Genomic DNA, 22,777 nt, shown 5'->3' with positions numbered 1-22,777 from the left:
CCAACTCCTTTAAACTCAAATTTCAAATTAGTGGAATCTGAATCAGTGAGATTTTATGGTATTGCAGTTCTTAACTCTGGAGACGCCATTGTGCCCAGGAGTGAAACTCCTGAGGCTTTTGCAGATAACAGAAAGAATAGGGTTCTTTGTGTGGTTGTTGTGCAGTGTAGACAATGACTAATATTGCTGGGTAAGATGAATTCCCCAAAAGGAGAGATTAGGGAGGAACATGTGGCTTACGACATTCTAGGACACAATAGAGAAGCCTTCCATGATCCTCGGCAAACTGACTTACATGTCGGTGAAGAGAGCTGGCGAGTCGGGCCGGTGGGACTGCACATCCTGCATTGCGTTCCACTCGTTGACTGACGACTGATCTGAGTTGATGTGGCTCTCGTAGTAACTCACCCAGGTGAGAAACAGGCTGCCTGGGTAGTAGTTATGCATTCTGGCCACTTCACAAGCCTTGTGTAAACTCTGTAGTGCAGACCTGAAAGATATGCTGGGAAATGAGCACTGCAGAACGATGAGGGGGTACCAAAAGGCCAATAATCCGTGTATACCCCAAACTCTCCCAATTTTTACATCCTGTAGAATTTGATCAGGGGGATCATTTCACAGACTGTGTAGATGCCTGACCACTGTGCTATACACCTGAAGCTGAAGTAGAATAGTATCAAATGTCAACTCTAATTTAATATATACACATACACACACACACACACACACACATATATAGTCACAGGATGTGGAGTACAGCATAGGAATAGAGTCAATAGAATTGTAACAGCTGTATACGATGTTAGAGGGGTAGTAGATTATTGCGGGATGGTTATCATTGTGAGACGTGTAAATGTCTATTACCTTGCTTTATATACCCGAAACTAATTAAAAAAAGATTTTTAAAAAATCGTATAGAATTGGCCTCTGGAGAGCCTACTCCCTGGAATTCAAGATTCTCTGATTCTGATTATACTGTATTATCTATTCATAGCAATCGACTAGACATTCCTTGCTAAAAGGTATGATGCATTAGTAAGGTGGGGGTAGAGGGAAGCAGGGGAACTGACAACTCACTAGTGGAAAAAAGGTTGGGGTACCTACAGAACTCACGACTCTAGAATTGGAACCATGCTCTGACTGCGCTGTATCACTAGAGAACAAAAGATCTCAACCATTTACTATATAAAGATGTTTCCCTTGGCACAGAATCATGTTACAGCATACATTCCCTACGATTCTTACAGCCTCCACAAAGATCGCATGGATAAATGTCCCTAAGACCTGAGGACATGTCCTTTAATGTCCAGGTAATACTGATTTAACGTCACTTATCATTCTTGCTGCCTTAGTCTCCCAGTTTCTTTAAACCATTTATTCATACACTTGAGTTACTTTCTAAGAACAGCTCTAGTTATACTGAGGCTAATTAAATCTCTGACTCTGAACTCAGGAACCCAAGAGTACACAAAACTGAAAAGTACTACCTTTTTGGTTATATATTTGGGAAAAGCTAAAGCCAGAAATGTTAGCAAGTTAGTTACACAAAGAGCAGGGATCTTTCTTGGTTTTGTTTACCGATGTGTCTCAAGAGCCTAACAGAATGCCTCATTCAAAGCTGGAGCACTTAGTATTTGTTGAATGAAATGTCTTACTAGTTATAAACTAATGTCTCTCTTAAGGGAAAAGAACAGTATGCGAGAATTTTGTGGCCAATCTATTTACATATTTTTCTTAAAAAATGCCTTTTTATTTATTTTTTTCTCCTATAACAAAAGTGATCCACACTCACTTTAGAAAATTTAGGGACCTCAGGTCAAAGGCAGAAATAGCCTGTAAAAGGTAGAAATATACTGTAATCCAACCACCCACTGTTAAGGTTTGAGCACAGATCTTTTCAGTCTTTTTGTCTATGGATAGGTCTATAATAAAGATATGACCATATTCTGCATACCATTTTAACTTGTCCTTTTACTTTACACTTTGTCATCAACATCTTTCCATGTCAATAAATGCCTTGTCATTCTTCAACTAGGTAATTTTTAATGGCTGCATATTTAGTAACATGAATATACTATAATTTGACTGATTCCTATTTTTCAGATAAATTGTCTTCTATTTTTTTGCTATTAGAACATTGACTAATATTCTCATAATTAAAATTTCTGCACACACCCATGGTTATTACCTTAGGATAAATTCTGAGAAATAGAATTACTAGGTCAAAGAGCATGCAAAATGATGTTATATTAATTGGCAAATCATTCTCCAGAAAGGTTGTTCCAGTTTATTCTCCCACCAATAGTTCATAATGTCTGTTCCATGGGTCCCTGTCAATGACGTATAATGTAAAAAAATAATACCATGACCAATTTCACAAGGGATAAACATGCCAGTCCATTTTTATCAGGGAAATAGGCTTTTCCTTAAAAATAAAGTTGCAGAATCTTTTAAAATGTTTTCTAAATTACTCAAAGTAAACCAGATTCTCAGAGAATTAAGTCAAATTATCAGAGAATTCTCGGCTTTCTTATACAGTTTCGAAGGTGAGGGCCAGCTTAGGATATTCACTGTAGAGGATATTCAATGCATGTTTACTTCATCTGGGAAACACGTGCTTCAAAAGCATATGCCACAAGCGCCCTAAAATACACTCAAGGCTTAGCCACCTCAGACGCTTCAGCGGCATACAGTAGTGGGAAGCTGCACCTTCCTGTGAAGGAAACACCTGTTCTAAATGCTGCTTTGATCTATACATCACCTTTTTTTTTTTTTTTTTTTTTTTTGCTGATTTTTAGTTCACTACTCCCCATGTAGTATATACCACAAGCAGTTTATTCTGCAAGAAGCAAACAGAGCTAGGACTAGTCTGTCTACTTTAGAATATCACAGCTTGAACTAAGGTTATTACTGAATTTTCACTGTCTTAAGAATTAGGACTGCTTTCCACTCCTCCCCAAAACAACTGAAAACACTGCCAATTACGGGACTTATGCTGTTTGGTTTTACTTGGTCCCTGGGAACAGACAGGTCAGTTACCTTTAACCGAACCTTAGTCAAAGGCGGTCATAAGTTTTCCATGAGAAATTTATCTGTGAAATATGCCCTAAATCTAAAAATCTGGCCTAAACACATGACCCGAAACTCTGTCCTACCTCAATTACTGCATGAAACGATAAGACTGTTAATTGTTCAGCTGACTCTATTTTAGGACCCCACCCACCTCAGGCCTATCAATCCTGTTATTCAGGGGTAACTGATCTCCCTGGAGTCTTTTTCAGGCTCCTTTATTTCTTATTTGGCTTGTGTTCTGTCCGTTCTGTTCCTCACGGGGACTTCCACTAGAGAACAGGCAACTGAAGGAGGAACTAAAATTCAAATCCCTGACTGGGGGACAGACTGTGAATCTTAGAGTCACATCATTCCCTGGTTACATTCGATCATTTTTCCAGATAATGTAGCACAGGAGAATAAGGGTCCACTCTTTTTACATACAAGAGATACTCTAAGACCAGCTATGTAACCTCTCTAAAACCTGTTTTCTCATCATAAGCAGCTAATAATACTATTTTGGGGAGCTGATGTAATGATTAGCCGTAATCCATGGAAAACACTAGGCACAATGCCTGACATATATATTAAGTATCCCCCAAGTGTTAGTACACCAGCTGATGGTTATTAACAACTGCAGTGTTTTTTCTAAGCTTTACTTATTATGCAAACCGTCTAGTAAAGAGTCACCAGCAATTTAAATGGAAACTCATCTATCTACACATAACTCCATCAACGCTATCCCCGATTACCTTAAGAAAGCGAAAGCTAATGCATAGTAGCAGTGTGATGTTTTAGACTTGGCTCTAGACAGCTAACTCAGTCAACGTGTCCCTATAAAACTCTGTTCCAACTGGCTTTCTGACCCATTAAGTATCTTCCAGAGTCTAAGAGCACCTCTGAATTTTACTTGTTCACCACTGTTTGAGGCCTTCAATTGTGATAGTATGAAAACTGAACTTCTCAGTCATCTTTAGCTATGATGGCCACACAAACAGATCACACAAGATTCTAGACACACAAACAAATCAGCATTTTCAGAGAATTGTACAATTTCAAACACGACTTCTCACAAAATATTGTTCCAATAACATTAAAAACTTTCATAGAGATATTAAAAGTCCTCTTACCACATTGCCTGCACAGATACAGGTTTGAATATATGGACTCTGTTATCTGTTGATACGCTGAACCCACTAAGGAAAAAAAGAGAATGAGACAAAAATCCACAAGTGAGAGAGGGTTATTTTAGTTGTGAGTTTTCAAGGTTGTTTCCCAGGCTAGCAACTGCTGGCTCAGCAGAAGGAACCATCAGGCACTTCCTGAAGAAGTTAACTGGAGTATAGGATGTGACTGAAAAGCTTCAACAAATTGTCTATAGTAGATTTTATCTACTCAGCAGAATGAATGAACTCCCACATTGGAGTTAGGGAATTACATCCAGTTTCCCAGCTGTAGCTACAGACGGACTGTTCTGCTATATTATTTCTATTTGGAAGTCTTGTGGGTTCTTAGCAAACCTGACTCTGGTTTTATAAACTGGAGCAAACATCTTGGTCTCTTGGGGACACATTCTAAAAACACGAGGAGGTGGGGGTGGAGGGTCATTGGAAGGAACTGGCACAGAAAAGGGCTTATACTGTAGGCTGACAGCTGGCAGAGGCAGCAAGAGGTTATTTGAAATAGAACATATCATCCTCCGGGAGAGCATTGCAACAGTCCCACAGCTCAGATTAAAGAGTGAGCCAACAAACTAGTTTCTCTTTGTTTAGATTCTCACCATAGTCAGCCTAGAAGAACAGAAGTGAGAGGCCCTGGCAAGTTGCATTTTCACTCCACTTTACAAAACAGGAGTTTAAAAGGACTCATTGAGCTGCTGACATGACACTTCAGTTGGGCACACTGGGCCTCCCATTCAGCTGAATGAATGGGCACTGAGATGGAACCCCACCCACCCCTTGGCTTTCTGTAGAAGACAAAAGGAAAGCTCTTACCCATCACCATCCAAATGAATTAGGGTGTCACTCCAGAGAGGCAGGACTAAGCCCATGGTACAAGTGCTACTGCAAGACAAGAAATAGTCCGTAAGTTACTTCCTGTGATGGTAGGCAGCCGTTCTTTATTAACTCTTTCAACACAAAGGATAAGCCCCAAGCTCTAAACTCTAGCGTAAGTGTTAAGAGTGGAAAAATTTCTATATTACTATTGATCCAATGTATGTGCTCAGGAGCTGTTTAAAACAGGTGGTTAGTTAAGTACTTAAATATTTAACAAAGAAAACATTAAGCATCCTGCATTGCTGTCTTGCGAATGGCCACTGTCTAAAACATCCAAGTGATTGTTCCTGACCTGTGATTGGTAGGTTTCTCCCAAAGGCTCTTACACCCTCTCCCTGTCAACGTATCTAGAAAAGTAGCAATGGCATAGTAGAAAGAACCCTGGATGTGGGAGGTGCAACAGCAAATTATGGTTAACAGCACAGGCTCTGGATTCAGAAGGGCTCTGGAACCTGGGTTCTGGCACTAACTGGATAATCTTAGGCAAATTATTTAATTGTGTTGTGCTCCAGTTTCCTCATCTGTAAAACTGGAATAGAAACGCCTTCTTCATTGGGTTGTTTTGAAGATTAAATTAGATAACACAACAAAAAATGTGTAATATAACTACCACTTATGGAGCAGTTACACTATGTCAAAAGATCCAGATTTGATGTCCTCCGGTATTTCAGCTCCTTTTGACAACTTACTTAACCTCTCTCAGCCTTCACTTCTTCATCTGAAAACGCAGGTCACAGAATATTTAAAGTGGAACAGTACATATTAACGGACTGATATGTAAAACAAATGTTGACTATGAATCTGTAGTGGGTGCTCTAATACAACTGAAAGTGATCTTAGGGGAGGGGAACATTATGAAAATGTTTTAAAAACAACACAAGGAATACCAAGCTTTAACTGTTGGAGTCACTGCAGGGCTAACGAAGGCCGGGCTGTGTCTAATGATTTCCACTGCACTTGCTGGCCTGTTACTCAACACCACGAATGATTCCAGAGTTCAGGAGATTCAAATCAAGTTTGGAACAGTTTATCCACATTGGAATCCTGGGCCTGAACTCTAGACGCACAGTTATCATGCCAGAGTCTAGGAGGGAGGAAGACAGCTCCACCACTATTTTTGTTGAGTAGATGAGGTGAGTGCAAGGAAAACTTGTTTCAAAAATGGCTTCCCAAAGTGGAGTGCAGTTATTTTTAGTGTTTTTTTGGGAGGGTGGGGGATGACGGGTAAGTGCTTAGCCAGGTTCCTAGAACAACTATAATTTGGGTATAAATATGAAGGATTGATAACCTAGTGACTAATCTGGAAATTAAGAAACTACAGAAGAAGATACAGAAAGTCATGAGTTTATGACCAGACACCAGTTAAATTTTAGACAGGTGACAATGATATGTAGGAACCAAACATCACATTTTCACCTTGTATTCAGGTCAGATGCGTTTTTTTACAGTAAGATGTAGCCTTTTCGCACAACAGAGAAGAGAGGCCTGAATTAAGCACACCTGGTATTTTTATCCAATTTACCTTGAATCTCATGAGATTTTTTTCCATTAAAATACAGTAACTTATTATAATAGATACTCATTCAACCAATATTTATTGAGTGCCTTCATGTACCAAACATAGCAAGGTGCTGGGGGGGGGGGTCAAAGAAAAATTATAAAACAACACCATAAAGTTCTATTATTTTATAACATGAAATATATCCAATGCAATTTAGAAATCAAGTTATGGTGTATATTAAAAATTTTATTACTTAAAATATGACACAATACTCAAAGAACTTGTAAATAGACTAAATGAATTGCTATAACATATCTTGAAAACTACTTGGGAAAAGTATGTCATAAGCAATGTGGGTTCTCCTTTGGTTTAACACTATTTTCAAACAGCAACTCTTTATATTCTCAGATACAAAATGGTACAAATTCCTTCAACAGCAATTGAGATAAAAATGACACTAGATTACCTGAGCACCACTATTCTGAAGTAGGCAGAATTTCTGATTATCCAAAGAGCTCATTCAAATTCATAATATCAAGTTTACCAAACAGAATGAAAACTAGTTTCTATCGCTTTTCATACCACATTGTCTTCCATAAGCTAAAATTTTCTTTTGTTAGATGTGATTCAGGCAGGACTACTACTGAAGACAAATGCAGGTCCCTGAGGATCAATTACTGGGCACCCATGGTAATAAGCAGTATTTATGATTTCTGGGAATGTTTGGGACAAAGTTAGAGAGGTAAGATTAGACATCTGATCTCACACTCTGGGTCAGGAGAATCTGAAGTTGTTGCCTTATTTCTCTAGGGAAAGACTCAAGTGAAGTTTCCAAGCAGCCGCAGTTCCTGTTTTCTGAGGGTTCCACGGGAGGAGTGAGGATGAATGAAACAAAGGAAAGAAGGTCTAGAGCAGCGCTGTCCAACTGAAGTGTCTGCAATGGTGGAAACATTCTATACGTGTACTGCCCAATACGGGAGCCAGATAGCTAGAGTACTTGAAATATGGCTAGTTGTGATTGAGGAACTGAAATGTTAATTTTAATTTATTTAAGCAGTCACATGTGGTTCGTGACTATCATATTGAATAATATGGCTCTAGAGAGATAAAAACCCAAATCATAGGTCTTAAAATACTAATGAATACAGGCAAGGAAGGTGCTCTAACAGGATAAATGTTTACTGAAAGGTCCGTTGCTTAGCTAACACCAGAGGTTAAAACCATGTAGGAGGAAAAGCTTCCTAAATGTGGGTCACAAACCTGTGTAATTTCAGAGCATGCAATTAGAGGCTATAAGTGGTATACAAGGTAACGACTCTGGCTTTGTGATCCTTGTGAACCCACAAATCATTTTCAGGTCGACTGCTATGTACAAGAGCAGGTAAACACTAGTTTGGGAAACTTTCTAGTGCCAACGTGATCCCCACCCCCCCATCTCCTAACCCTGCCCCCCCAAACACAGAGCAGGACAATTAGAATCACTCCCAGTCTCCTCTTTGTGGCTACACATTCCCAGGCCTGGGTCACACCCCGAGCTACTCTAGTCCTCAGCCAGGAAGTCAATGCTTTGAGACATCTGGCAGGATTTCCTGAGGCTTATTATCTAGAGTGCAAAGATCTGCTTAGCAGCCACATTCCACAGTCTTACCAAGGTTTCTCCAGAAAAAGTGGGAAAATAAAAAAGGAAAGCAACTGGTATATACATGCTGAATAACTATGGTGTACACCTGAAACTAATAAAATACTGTACATTAGCAATATTTTAATACAAATCTTAAAAAAATAAAGCTCTACAATAAAAGAAATTTAAAAAAAAAAGGAAAGCAATAAACTTAGGGACACAATAAAGCCAGGTTCTGTGTGATGTCTGGTCTCTTTAATCATAGGATGTAATAACGTGTCACTAAAGCCAAAGGGGCATGATTATAAGGGGTTCTTTTTTGAGTTTAAAGAGTCATCCTCTCCCTCCCCTTTTACTTCAGAAGGAAAAAGGAAGTTTAAAACATTTGGTAAAGCAAGGTGTAAGGCCATGGATAAATACAAGAGATTGGAGTTCAAGTTGGCTCTCTTTGAACCCAAGACCCATTGGAACATTATCATGAAGGGTGTGTGCCCTAGAATCCCCAAAGTGAATCACTACTGCTTAGAATAAACTCAACTGCAAAGAAAAGGCAGCTTTCCTCTCTAACCACCCCCGACCCCTTGCCGCTGAGATGTAAGTTTAAGTCATTTGCTTTACTTCATTACCACCTAAAGATGAGAGGAAGGTAAGGAATAGTGTAAATTGGAAACACATTACCAAAGTCATTCATTACATATTTTTGTCTCTCAAGATTGTGTGGCTAAGGTATTTTTGTGTTCTCTCTAGTTTTAGGCGTTGAACTTTAAGAGCAGAAGTGCCTAAGATGTTTTTGTGATAACTGGAACAGGTTATTTAAAAAGGAGTCTTCTCATCATCCCTTTTGTGGTACCGTACCTGTCATTAGAGGAGAAATCCATTCCTAGAACGATGCTTTCTTCTGTGTCTTGTCGACCATTAGTTGAAACCACTACCATGTAGCGTGTGCGATTCTGGTAAGTACTTTCTAATCTTACAGCCTGGAGGATGACAGACAAGAGATCAATTAAGAAACTTAGAAGATCAATTTTAGACCCTTCAACCTTTTATTCATCAGCACCTTAAAACATACTCAGTAGTTAGAGGAGACCTAAATTCAAATCCCAGTCATGAGTTAACTATAAAATTTCCAATAAGCAACTAAATTAATTGAAGGGAAATCTAATAATACCTATGTCAGTAGGTTGTAAGGATCATATGAAACAATGCATGTAAAGTACAGTGCTTGGCATACAGTAAGTGCTCAATAAATATTTGCGATAAGCACAATTTATAGTAATAACAATTACCAGGGCATGTTCTGAGATCGAGGAGGGGAATGTGCAGTTACATGAATGTGAGCATTGGATTCACAGATCTAAGTTCCATAAGCAATTATAATATGACGCAAACTATTAGTATCTAAGGAGTCGTTCTATTGAATTCTTACAGATTATACACTACAAAGTTGTCTTCTTTAGTTTCAATAGCAATTAAAGAAATTACTTTTTTAGAAGCTTATATTACTTTTTAAAAAAAGTTTTTATTTATTGTTAATTCATGATATTTTAAAAGGAGCGTCAGAAAATTTGAATATGGACAGAGTCTTAGATGATATTAAGAATTTACTGTTAATGTGATAATGGCATTGTGGTTATGCCTTTTACTTAAGTATCTGGAGTGAAATGATATGGCGTCCAAGTTTTACTTTAAAATATTCTAACAATGGAATGCCACCAAGAGGTCCTTCAGTAGCTGAATAGATAAACTGTGGTCCATCCAGACAATGGAATGTTATTCAGCACTAAAAAGAAATGAACTATCAAGTCATGAAAAGACATGGAGGAACTTGACATGCCTATTAGTAAGTGAAAGAAGCCAATCTGAAGAGGCTAGATACTGTATGATTCCAACTATACGACATTCTGGAAAAGGCAAAACAGTAAAATGATCATTAGTTGCCAGGGGTTAGGGAAGCACAAAGGATTTTTAGGGCAGTGAAACTACTCTGTATAATACTAAAGTGATAGATACTTGTCATTATTAAAACCCATAGAATAAAGAACACCAAGAGTGAACCCTAATGTAAACTATGCACTTTAAGTTAATAATGATGTGCTAATGTAGGTTTTATCAATTGTAACAAGTGTCCAACTCTGTTAGGGGATGGAGTGTGGGGGGTTGGGTGGGGGGAGGCTAGGTTTGAGTGGGGACAGAAGATATATGGGAAATCTCTGTACAGTAAGTTCTCACATTGTCATAGGTTCTGTGACTTTAAGCAAAATGACAAAGAACAAATTTTACCATAGGCTAATTGATATAAAAAGAGTTGCATTCCTACGGCATTTCATGAACAGTACAATGAAACATTGAATGAAATGGCATTATTCGAGGACCTGCTATACTCAATTAATCTATGAACCTAAAACTGCTCTAAACAATAGTCTGAAAAAATTTGCTTAGAGGGTAGCTCTTATGTTAAGTGTTCTTATCATCATCATTATCATCACCATCATTAATAGACAGGGTTGGAAGAAACTTCTGGAGGTGACGAATGTTTATGGCATAGATTTTGGTAATGGTTTCATGGGTGTATACTTATCTCCAAACTCACCAAGTTGTGTATATTAAATATGTATAACTTTTTGTACGTCAATTATACCTCAATAAAGTGGTTAAAAATGTTCCAACAAAGAAAAAAAGGAGGGGATAGAGAAAAGAAATCTGGTAAAATGTTGACAGTTATTAAAAGCTGAGTAATGGGCATATTTTCTACTTTCTATGTTTGGGACTTTTCTTAATAAGAAGCTCAAAAGGATACTTTATAAACCTTACAAATAAGGCAAAATGGCTTCCAGTCAGCACTCTCAAATATTTACTATACATCTACTGTGTATACAACTGGAGCACAAGTGCTGAGAATTCAAGGTGGGGAAGAGTAATATATATGGTCCCTGTCCTCATGGAATGTACTGTCTAGTCCACTCTTGTTCTTATCTGTTAATAAAAAGTCCGGAAAATGTACACCAGAGGCGATTTCCTCTGTAAAACTCCTCCCCACTCCCACTATTCTTTATCTCAGGAGAGAAAACACGTCAATAGTTCAAGACATTTGTCAGAAATTTGACAGAAATTCCTATTTGGAATTCTTTCCGTGCTGCTCTTCTTGGAGTCTCCTTCCCCTTAACTCCGTCACTATTCCAAAAGTAGCCAAACAGAAAGAGACACAGTCACACAGCTCAAATGATCCCTTTAGCAAGGCAGAGGTGAGACTCCCATAGCTATCTTTTTGTCTCTATACTGATACTCCTAGGAAAAGCCAGGGAAGCACAAACAGCAGAAGTGGCTACATTAAAACTTATTTCTAATAAGAACTGATACGAGAAGAAAGTAATTTCCACCATTCTGATCCCAAGTACACAAGGTAGAGAGCTGTACTGTGGGCTTGATGTTCCATGAAATAACATGGAATAGAGCATTTTACCCCAAATGCACTTGTAAGCATCTAAGAGAAACTAACATGTAAGTTGACGAAGGTCTAGCCCTGGTGAGCTGGAAAGTGAGCATTATACACAGAGAGCTATGGACAGAGGGACTGGGAGTCGGCACTGACTGTCTCATAACAGAAATGCTCCACAAAACATTAATCTGACCAGAAACCCAGTGCAGGTAAACTAGAGTTTCTTATAAACAAGATCTCAGATATTATATATCTAAACGTGGGCTTACTACCTCAGTGAGCTTTGAGCTAACTGTTCAGTTTCCTGAATATGTTAGACTCTCTTTTACCCTCTGTCAGGGCTCTGAGAATTTCTGGCAAAGCTCAAATACAAAAGGCATGGGAACAACTGAGCTATGCTTCTGACAATTTATCTACAGCTTCTACACCAACTACCGTGTTTCCCCGAAAATAAGACCTAGCCAGACCATCAGCTCTCATGCGTCTTTTGGAGCAAAAATAAATATAAGACTTGGTACTATATTATACCCGGCATTGTATTTATTACATTATATTATATTATACCCGGTCTTATATCAAACCTGGTATATTATTATAGTATATCATATTATATTATATAAACCTGGTCTTATATTAAAATAAGACTGGGTTTTATATTAATTTTTGCTCCAAAAGACGCATTAGAGCTGATGGTCCGGGTAGGTCTTATGTTTGGGGAAACACGGTAGTGGCAACTGACTGGCTAAGCATTTCAAATGTTTGGCCCTCTCTTGCTTAATCTAACCACAACAGAAGATCCCAAACCGAATAGGAAAAATCCCAGTCATCTCATACTAACTTACGCTTGAGTAACTGGCACATTTCAGATTCACTGATTTTTAAGCTTCTTAGAGAGAAGAATAGCACTTGGGATTTGATCACGGGCCTCCAGATAGTATCTATAGTAATTACTCAATTCTTACTAAAGGAAAGTGGAGCTTTATTTAATCAGGGAATTAGGAGCCACACCATTAATTTAACTCCTACCTCCTAACTAGAAGAATGAGATGAAATTTTCTATAGAAAAATTCTGCAGTGTCAGGGGATGAACCCGAAGCTTCAAAATTCCCTTTAAGCTTCAAGATTCTAGGTTAAGGAACTAAACAGAATTTTAAGAGCCACAGCATAAAGGAAAAAAACTAATACCCACCCTGGTGTGAGGTTCATTTCATATTCTTCTGTTGGAGAGAAGATTAACAAAATCTAACAATCTAATATAGTTCATCAAGCCAATCAGACATATGTAATCTAAAGTGGTAGTTTGTACAAAATACCCTAATACTAGAATTGGCAGCAATTACGTTCTGTAGTCTCCAGAACGTACATGGAATAGACGAGTGGAATAAGAACGATTCAGATGCATTTGCTTAGCTGAAGTTCTCACTGGAAAGGATACTAACTAGTTCAGTTCATTCTAATCGTCCAAACAAAACAATATTCTAGATTTTAAAACTTGGCAGTAATAGCGACTGAGAAAATTATTCCAAGAAAGCCCATGTACTGCTACCTAAATGTGGAACTCTATTACAAGTTTCAGGTGAACTGGACCCAGCAGTCCTAGGACTGAGGTAGGAATGAAAAGTTATCTCTTGCCTTTGCTTTATTTCTAACCTTCTTTCAAAGTTCACCTACCAAAGAGTGATGTGAAAACTTGCCTCAGTAACTAATTTCAATGCTTACTCTGATTACAAGCAGTTCACAAACACCATCTGATACAATAACTTCTCAGCATCATCTAACATCCGGAAACACTACTCCCTAAACTTACACTGCACCTTTGCCTTTATTTATTTATTTTTTCCACCGAGAGTCCACAATCGTGTCCCTGCATGTGATGTTTCTCCGTAGAGAAGCCACATTATAAAGTCCCAAAGTCTAGACAGGCAGCTCACCCAATCCAGCAGGGAGAAAGGTTTCAAAAGTATGTAAATATTAAATTCCAGCCAAAAGAACAAAGCAAAGTCAATATTTAAAATTAAGAGAGACTTCAGATGTGATACTAATAAACTAAAGGACATTGTCATCAAAAGAAACGGAGCTTGAGGGAGTCACTGCATTTTATTTTTTTAAATCTGTCATTATGAAATTCTTAAATTAAAAAAATCTGACATATTCTTCTATGCAGCCATTAAAAACAGATTTACTTCCTGACATGGAAAAATATCCATGCTAAAATGTGAAGAAAGCAGGTTATCAACAGCACCGTTTCAAAAAAAAGAAAAAGCATTCTCTGACAGTTTTTTTTTTCCTTCTTTCAATTCTGAGTTCAGAGCAAATGTAGAAACCCTCATAGTTATAAAGCTCAGTAGTAACACATTTTCATATTGCTCAGAACTGCTTAGCCGTTTATACACATACGTCTCCCCAACCCCATTCATCCATTGCCAAGTCCTCAGCTATCCATTGTCACTTTTATAAACACACACACGACCTTATTGTTTTAAATTACTTTATACTTGTGCTTCTCAGAACTACAGAGATCATGCATGTATTAGGTAGACTACAAGATCTTCTGATTTTCAGATTTGGCTGTTTTCGTCACTGTACACTTCAGTGTACAGAGCAGAACTCAGAGAATCTGACATATATGCTTATACATACACACAAAAGACTAGAAGGATATGTATCCAAATGGCTAAGAATGGTTTTCTCAGAGTGTAGGATACAAAATGATTTTTCCTTTATTCTTTACGCCTTTCTGAATTGTCTGATTTTAAGAAAAACAATACATTTATATTTAGAAAAAATCCATTTCCTTTTTGGGAAATAAGTCAATGTACTATAAAAAAACAAAAACAAAAAACTCATTTTCTTAAATTCTCCTGCAAAGTACTCAAAAATACCTCCTTGTACCTTATTACCGTATTTCCCCGAAAATAAGACCTACCCGGAAAACAACCCCTAGCATGATTTTTTAAGACATCGCCTAAAAACAAGCCCCAATGCATCTTTTGGAGCAAAATTTAATATAAGACCCAGTCTTATTTTAAGGGAAACACGGTAGCACTTCAGCTCTATTTAAAAACATTAGTTGATGTTACTTCAAATGGCAGCAAATTCCTTACTTTCACAGTCTATCTTTTATTAAATGGGTCTGGGATAATGTGCAAGCGACTACAAAACCAGTCTCCATTGTACCAGCTAAGTTTCCTAAGTCCTAAATAAAGTTAATGCTCGAGACTATTGTACACTTGGTCTTAGCTAAAAGGCTGAGAAGCGATTGAGACTGTATTCTGAACGCAGAGTTCCCTGGAGGAAAAATTGATTTAGTCCTATTTTCAATGCTAAAGCAAAACGTGGAATTTGGTGACTCTATTTTTTTGCTGGGTTATTAAAAAAATTAAAGGCAGGACTTTCAGTTGACGATCAAACTTTTAACCTTATGCACAAGCCCCAGAATGAGAGTTTTAGCATTCCAAATTTAACTCCAAACAAAAGGCTTTGCTTTGAGTCTACAAATGCTCCTTTCAGTTAGAAAAGTGCTAATTTATCCAAAGCACACAATGTATTCACTTATTTTCTTGAAGATGACTCACTCAATAATCTGAAACATAATGACTATGTGTTTGTAACAATTCAAAACAACTGTGAAATGGTTTGTCATTTGAACTCTGAATTAATTCAGAGGCGTCAGTTACATTTTCTGAATTTATATTTTATAAATGTGAAGCAGCTGAAGCTGCATATTTTAGCAGGGAAAGAAAAAAACGTAATCGCCAATTCTGCCTTCCTAACTGCTTCCTTAATGCTCTCCTATGTTTCTTGTGGTTAAAGGCATTCTAACATTGAGGGGTGCAACCCAAACTCCAGAGGTTATCAATAGGAAAAAGATAAAGTAAGTGAGCAACAGACATCAACGTTAGCTCTATCAAACCACACACATTTTGGAAATTATCAGCAAGTATCTACTGGACATCTAGTACGCGCCAGTAACTGTTACGGGTTTTAGAGGAGTTGGTCTCCAAGTGGGACTCCTGGACCAGCAGCATCAGCGTCGCTCAGAAACCTGTTAAAAATGCAAATGATCCCTGCGTCCCCTCCCCACAGCAAACCCTTCAGGTGGAGCCCAGAAAGTGGCAGGTTCACACAGCTCTGCAGGGGAGTCTCCGGTACTCAGAAGTTTGAGTATCCCTATTTTGGAATATTAATGCTGTTAAGAACCACACCCCACTGTGTTCACTTATAAAAACGTGTTTAAGATAGAAGTATATCAAGAAATATAGACAAGATTTACATGGGTATGTTACTTTGGGATTAGGACAGAAAATAATTATGGAAGGATTTATTTCAATTCCTTAAAATTTCAAAGGAAGTTGCTCAACAAAAATTAGTGGCCATATCAGGAGGGCGATAGAGCAGCATTTGAGAGAAAAAAAGTGACAATTTAAACACAGTAATGAAGTGAAGAATCAGTGATTATTACCATAGAGTTCACAAGTCTGACCATCAACTTTCCAGTCATTCTTGTGTTCTACTCATTGTTTCTCTTCTCAGATAGAAAGCAGAGTCCACTATTTGAACTTAATGTGTCTGTGGAAACCCAATTTCCAAGTTGCCTCCCTAATCTAGAAGGGCTCATCACTACACAGCTGGATTATTACAATAACCACCCAGCGGGTCTCCCTGATTTAAGATGGCCCCCTCATCCCCTGTATGTCTTAGCTTCTGAGGGATCTTTCTCGAACACTGTAGCTGTCTCAGGTAATTCCTTGGCTCAGAAACCTGTAGTGCTTCTCTACTGCTTACTGAAGAGGCAGAGGTACCACCGCTAGCTACTAACCTTGAGGGTCAGATAAGGAATATAAGTGAGTGAAGCAGGCCACATGCATACAAATTGGGTAGAAATACTTTTCACTTTCCACAAAGAAACATACTCATCCCATTTTTGTAGGAAAAGTTAGACGTTCTGCTATAAGAAAGCTAACAGTGAAGAAATGAGGACAAATGGTGATATTTGGCTTTAGTGGCCAGGAGACAATAGGGTATGTGGGGATTTTGGTAAATTAAGAACACAGGCCACCAATGGTCTCCCTTCCACCAATTATAGCGAAGTTTGGTATGTGAGAATAAGATCCCAGTGTTGCCAGACTTTTTGATTTTTGAAGAAAAGCCCCAAGTCTGGATTTTTATGTGAAATCACCCAATTTTGAAAATCTGGCTGGGATTAAAAAAAAAAAAAAAGAGAACACTGTGTGGTCCAAACAAAACGTATCTCTGGCCTATTGACTGCTGGTCCGAGACCTCTGGTTCAGAGCATTAAGTCCCTATTTGCCTGCCTTGTTTTCCGGTACCTTATCTTCCCTATAGTAACAATCATTCCCATATTTAGGCAGCATTTTATACTCTTCAATATGCGTTCATGTCCATTGGATTCCCCACACTGTGAGAGGTAGAAAGGAGACAAGAAAGCGGGCACAGACAGGCTACGTATCTTGTCCATCATCAGAGGAGTAGTAAAAACTCAAGTCCTGGTCACCCAACTCAGAGATCAGCACAAAGCCTTGGCCATTTCACTCTCTCCTTGTCCCTTTCTATGTGTGGTTTTGCTTCAGTCATGTCCTCATCCGGAATGACCATCTCCTTTCTCCCTGCCAATCTAAATCTCATCATCATTTAAGACCGGGTTCAAACTCTACTGCCTCCATAAAACCTTCCTCAAAAAGGTTAAGTCCCCAAATTTTCTCCCTTTTCTGAACTTCCATTGCTCTTACGGTCAGTAATTTACAAGCTGGCTCTCATCAACAGCCTTGAACCATCAAATTACTTCACATCACCTCACATTAGCTCATAGCCTCAATTACATTCTAAGCTCAATGATTATCAGGACACGTCATTCTTCTTTTCTATTCCACAGAGTTCCCGGCACTGTGTTGGGACCTAAAAATGACTGCTTACTGTTTGCTCTCTTAAGACAGTCTTTAGAGGAAGAGAGTAATAAGGATACCACCAACTTACCAGCCTGATGTTGTCCTCCGGGCGGAGTAATATGAACATTGCTTGGAGGTGCTGTTGGAGATCGCCTGGTGAAATTTACAAAACAAAGGGTAATTAACCCCACTGTAATGTCAACAGAGGGGGTCCTTCTACACTAAGGACTTACAGGAAAGAAAGCTCTGGTTCCCTGAAGGACTCTACTTAGACACCGAAATGGAGTGTCTTAATACGATTATTGACTTCTTTTTAAAGGGAATGAATGGTAGACTGCATCTCTATACGTTCGTTTTTTAGTCTATGCTACACGAAAATTTGCTTTGTGTTTATCCCATGGAAGGTACACTTGAAACTATCTCAGTTTTGATAAAAGTGGTGGTGAGATCCGCTGGGCAGAGGCAGTACTGGCTGTGCTCTCAGGCCGACCGCAGGTAACAGTCAAGGAATCCTGCCATTCCCACGTCTGTAACTGTAGTCGATAGCTGCACTTAACTTAAGAAGATTTCTAGAGTCCCCCTAGAAAAATTTCAACATTAAAATTATTTCCACATTAGTGGCTGATATTATAATGAAAAGTATTTATTAAACATAGCAAATCCCAAGGAATATATATAGTCTAGTGAACGTATAATTAGGTGCTTTAAAATGGCCAACCATTATTTGAATCCACACGTGTTGAAAACTAAGTGAAATTTCTTTGTTTAACTGTTATAGATTTCCTATTCTGTACTCGGAAATCTGAGGCTTTGGCTAGTAAGAGATAGTTAGATAATGTGCTGTCATAAAGGATGACCATCAGAGAACAAGAACCTTCATTTCTGCGCATTCACGTTGGCAAACAGGTATCCATCTAAAAGGTCACTCAGTCTTAAAAGCCTTTCGTATTTTTTCTTCCCTTTCCTTCTCCTAAAGGACAGTTGTTGTTGTTGTTTGCCTTTCCCCCCCTCCCCTCGCATTTCATTGCTGGCTCTCACCAATTCCATTATTGCAGAATCTTTCAAATTTCAAAATTAAAAAGGAGAGTCATTATGTTTAGCCATTCCACTACATTTCAAACCCAGAGACACACTCTAAGTCTCATGTGCAAGAACCAGTATGGGCTCATAGCTATAAACCCAAGAGAAATGAAAACAGAGTTTAACACTAAAACTTGTACACAAATGTTCACAGTAGCGTTATTTATACTAGCCCCAAAATGGAAACAATGCAAATGTCTATCAATTGATGAATAAATAAAATGTGGTATGTATATCCACATACTTGTATATTATTTGGTCATAAAAAGGAATGACGTACTGATACATTCTATAACATGGATGACCCTTGAAAACGTGTTACGTGAAAGAAGCCTGTCTCAAAAGAATGTTTATATGGTTCCATTTATATGCAACACTCAGTACAGGCAAATCTATAGGGACAGAAAGTAGATTAGTGGTTGTTTATGGCTGGAAGGAAGTGTGGGGGACAGGGAGTGACTGATAATGGATACCGTGTTTCTTTTGGGGGGATGAAAATGTTCTAAAATTAGATTATGGTGATGGTTGCCCATCTTTCTGAGAATATACTAAATTCTGTGACTATACTAAATAAATCTCTGAATGTATACTTTAAATGGGTAAATTGGGTGAATTATATAGTATGTGAATTATATCTTAATAAAGCTGTTAAAAAAAAACACCAGTGTGGGGAGACAAAGTACTAGGTATAAACAATAAAGAGTGTCTAAAGTTATAAGTAACAACTGAGTTAAGCAGCTGAGGCTTTTTAAAAATTAAGTTTCCTACTGTTCTATCAGGACAAATAATCCGAGGAAAGGATTTTTACCGTGGAGAATTTGTAGAGGAGAACATTCTGGGCAAGGAGTAGCCCTAAGCCCCTACTCCAAGCACCACTGGCCCAGAGATTCCCAACTGCCTTGTGGAAGGTCAGATAAGAACCAGGGAGCCCGTCCGTACAGCGAGGCCTCTCCTGAGAGCTGTTATGTGGAAGCTCATGTCTGTTAGTCCGTGAGCAAGCTGGGGATTTTCTGCTAGGAAACTGTCCTTCAGAGAGACTAATAGAGGCAATACACGATACCATTAAGATCCCTCCCTTAGATTTTTCCATATATTTCACTGACGGTAGCTAAGTTTCAGATTGCAGCTGGACTTCATAAAGACTTGCTATTTCCCTTTAAAACATTAGCAGACAGTCGCTCAATATCACTTAGTGATTACAAAACAGTGTTTGGATATTGTAAATAAAGCCCAGATAAAAAATTCTAAGGAGCTCAAGACATATGCATTAAGAAACTACAATTACACAGAGTGAGCCCGCTGTCTGCTCTCAGTGCTGCCACGGTCTTTCCGATCCTGTGAGCTCAGCCCAGGCAGCTCCAGCTTATGCGAAGGTCTGGCTTTCTGAGCTGCGTTTATATTCACACTGCCTCATCTGTTCTGATCTGGATCACAAATCAAGCCCATTCCGTTTGTGTTACATCTGCTTTTCTTTTCAGTATGGGGAAAGCAAAGTGAACAAGGTCAAGTAGAAACCTGGGTGGCAGCTGAGTATGGAAGTTTGACCAAAGAAAAAGGCCAACCAGGGCCAGGAGCTTTAAAAGCCACTGACCCCACTTACTTTTACATGCCACAGAGCAATCTGCCTAACATTTGAGTCAGACAAGCTGGATTTAAACCAATAATTTGTCTTCTTTTTACTGCATGTGATAAATATCCACACCAAACAGAAATACAAAGCTTAGCTGGGTCTACCTTCCTCTGTGCATTCAAGTTTTTGGGGGAAGTGTCCCTCCCTTCTGGTGGTGGGCATTGAAGAGGAAGGTTTTAGAAAGTGCAATCCAAAGCTAATTTTCAAAGGAGTGTTTTTCCCTCACTCTTTTTAAAATTTTCCACACTGGAGAATTTGGGTAAGAACATAATACTGTCCAATGAGATGGATTATAATTCTGAGCTGCTACATCTGCAACTAGATGAAGGTCCAAATAAGTAGGACAAACACTAAAATAGCTGAGATTATGTAGACTGTAGCTCAACTCAACGACTGCTTCAATGGGATCCAGTATTTCTTCCAGTATGACTTAGGCCCTCGTGGTCTGCAGTCTTCTTTGTTCTCTTCCTAGTAATCCTAATTTATTCCCCTCGTGAAGATAACACATCATCAAAGTAGCCCATTTATGAGAACAAGCAACCACTCTTTGTATAGAATTGATCAGGATTTCTCCAATTACTGACCTCAGGTTGGCTTTTATTTTCCCTCCCAAAATGCACAAATAATAGGTTTGCTGTTAGAAGACGGGCATAAGACTAATTATCTTCCTAAATGGTAGATTTCCTATTACTAGACACCACTTTCCCCAGACATACTTTCTCTGATTCTTTCTTAAGCTCGCCAGCACAAGTGCATCTGACTTTAGAGAAATTCAACACATGGAATCTACTATTAGTAAGATATTGTGATATTATAATAAGAAATATATATTTGGTCTTCATTCTGTTCCTGGTAGAGAGTTCCTAAAACCCTTGGAATTTCTTAAGTGGTAAGAGCAATAATGGTGTCTTTTGTTCTGTTAATGACATTACTTCCGGAAAGCATCTAAGTATGGATGCTGGTTGCAAGGAACAGGGTAGGAGGGGAGGGGTGGAGGGTGGAGGGTGGAGGGGCTGGAGGTTGACTCGATGGCCAGTGGCCAATAATTTAATCAGTCATGACTATGTAATGAAGCCTCCATAAAAACCTGAAAGAACTGGGTTCAAAAAACTTCCAGGTTGGTGAACACATGGAAATTTGGGGAGAGTGGCACGCATGGAGAGGGCATAGAAGCACTGTGCCCCTTCCCAGACACCTTGCCCCATGCACCTCTTCCAACTGGCTGTTCCTGAGTTACATCTTTTTATAATAAGTTTCTCTGAGTTCTGTGAGCCACGTTAGCAAATTAGTGGAATCCAAGGAAGAGGTCATGGGAAACCCAATCCACAGACAATCCTGGATTTGTGACTGGCATTTGAAGTGGGGGGAGGGACAGGAGGGGAGCAGTCTTGTACAAGTGAGCCTTTAACCTCTGGGATCTGACACTATCTCTAGGTAGATAGTGTCAGAATTGAGTTGAATTATGAGACACCCAGCTGGTGTCCGAGAATTGCACCCATATTCAAACTGGATGCAGAATACTAGGAGACAATTTCAAAATCCAAGTCGTACACTCATTTCTAGGTGAACATTTATTTGATGACTCCTTATTTCTACAAAAGTCATCTAAATTAAATTTCCAGTTTTTTTAGTGTAAACACAATTAAAAGCACTAGCATTTAAGAACTAGAATTTCGATATGTGATAATAACTCTTGTTATGACAACAGTGACACTGAATTTACTTTATTTATCTTAGTATATATGCTCACTATCATATCATACGTCGTATCATATCATATCATTGTTTCCTCATAACATCACTAGAGAGCAGACAGGAAAAAGAACTGTAATCTTTGGTTAGTTGAAACGATTTTGCATAGGATCTGAGGGAACATCTAAACATCTTTTAGCTATCAAAACCTTAATTGAGAAGTCACATAAGACTTCATTAGAGTATTTTTGTCCCTTATTATTTTTCCAATAAAAATGTATCGACTGTCTGCTAGATGTATAAAGCATTCTGCTATGTGCCAGAAAAAGTCAATGACAGTGAAAAGAAAAGTGATTACAGAACATTACAATGCTTTCTTTCACTATTACAGAACTGCTGGAGAAATAGGGATGAGGTAGCCAGCCTTTTAGAACAAAAATCAAAGAAACCAAGAAAGGAATAGGTTATGTCGAGCTTTACCTGCATGCTTGTTGCGTCTGTGGCTGATTCTTGGTGTGGATGAGCCATTTCCCCGTGGTAGAAAAAGGGCAGCACCTTTGACAGTTAGAAAGCTCTCACTGATGCTACAAGAAAAAAGTCAAAAGAAAATGAATTATTTAAAGAAGGAAATCAAAGAATAAGATAGAGACCCACTTTGGCATTTTCTGTCTTCCCTCTTCCAAAGTCCCAACTTCATGGGATGAAGTAAAAATAAAATCGAGAGACTAGTTACCCACAGTCCTGTTTACTCAAAACAATTTTTCTAGAACAAAACTTAAAATATTCTATATTCATTACACAGC

At 38.5% G+C, this 22,777-nt stretch overlaps 1 protein-coding gene across 3 annotated transcripts in view; it reads right to left on the bottom strand.

Moving 5' to 3' along the window:
- SSH2 (slingshot protein phosphatase 2) overlaps positions 1-22,777 on the bottom strand; it is a 221,635-nt gene that overhangs the window by 36,782 nt on the left and 162,076 nt on the right. For all 3 annotated transcript variants that reach the window (XM_081027073.1, XM_081027075.1, XM_081027074.1), the window contains 6 exons: positions 22,455-22,558; positions 17,661-17,725; positions 9,086-9,207; positions 5,046-5,114; positions 4,182-4,247; positions 296-490 (listed from right to left, as the gene is read on the bottom strand). In XM_081027073.1, the coding sequence (XP_080883199.1) occupies positions 296-490; positions 4,182-4,247; positions 5,046-5,114; positions 9,086-9,207; positions 17,661-17,725; positions 22,455-22,558 (621 nt within the window). The remainder of the gene's footprint in view (positions 1-295; positions 491-4,181; positions 4,248-5,045; positions 5,115-9,085; positions 9,208-17,660; positions 17,726-22,454; positions 22,559-22,777) is intronic.

The sequence above is a fragment of the Rhinolophus hipposideros genome (genome assembly GCF_964194185.1).
Source record: "Rhinolophus hipposideros genome assembly, chromosome: 20".
Classification (NCBI taxonomy): domain Eukaryota; kingdom Metazoa; phylum Chordata; class Mammalia; order Chiroptera; family Rhinolophidae; genus Rhinolophus; species Rhinolophus hipposideros.
Note: the sequence above shows the minus strand (reverse complement) of the source record. Positions and strands in the feature narration are given on the sequence as shown.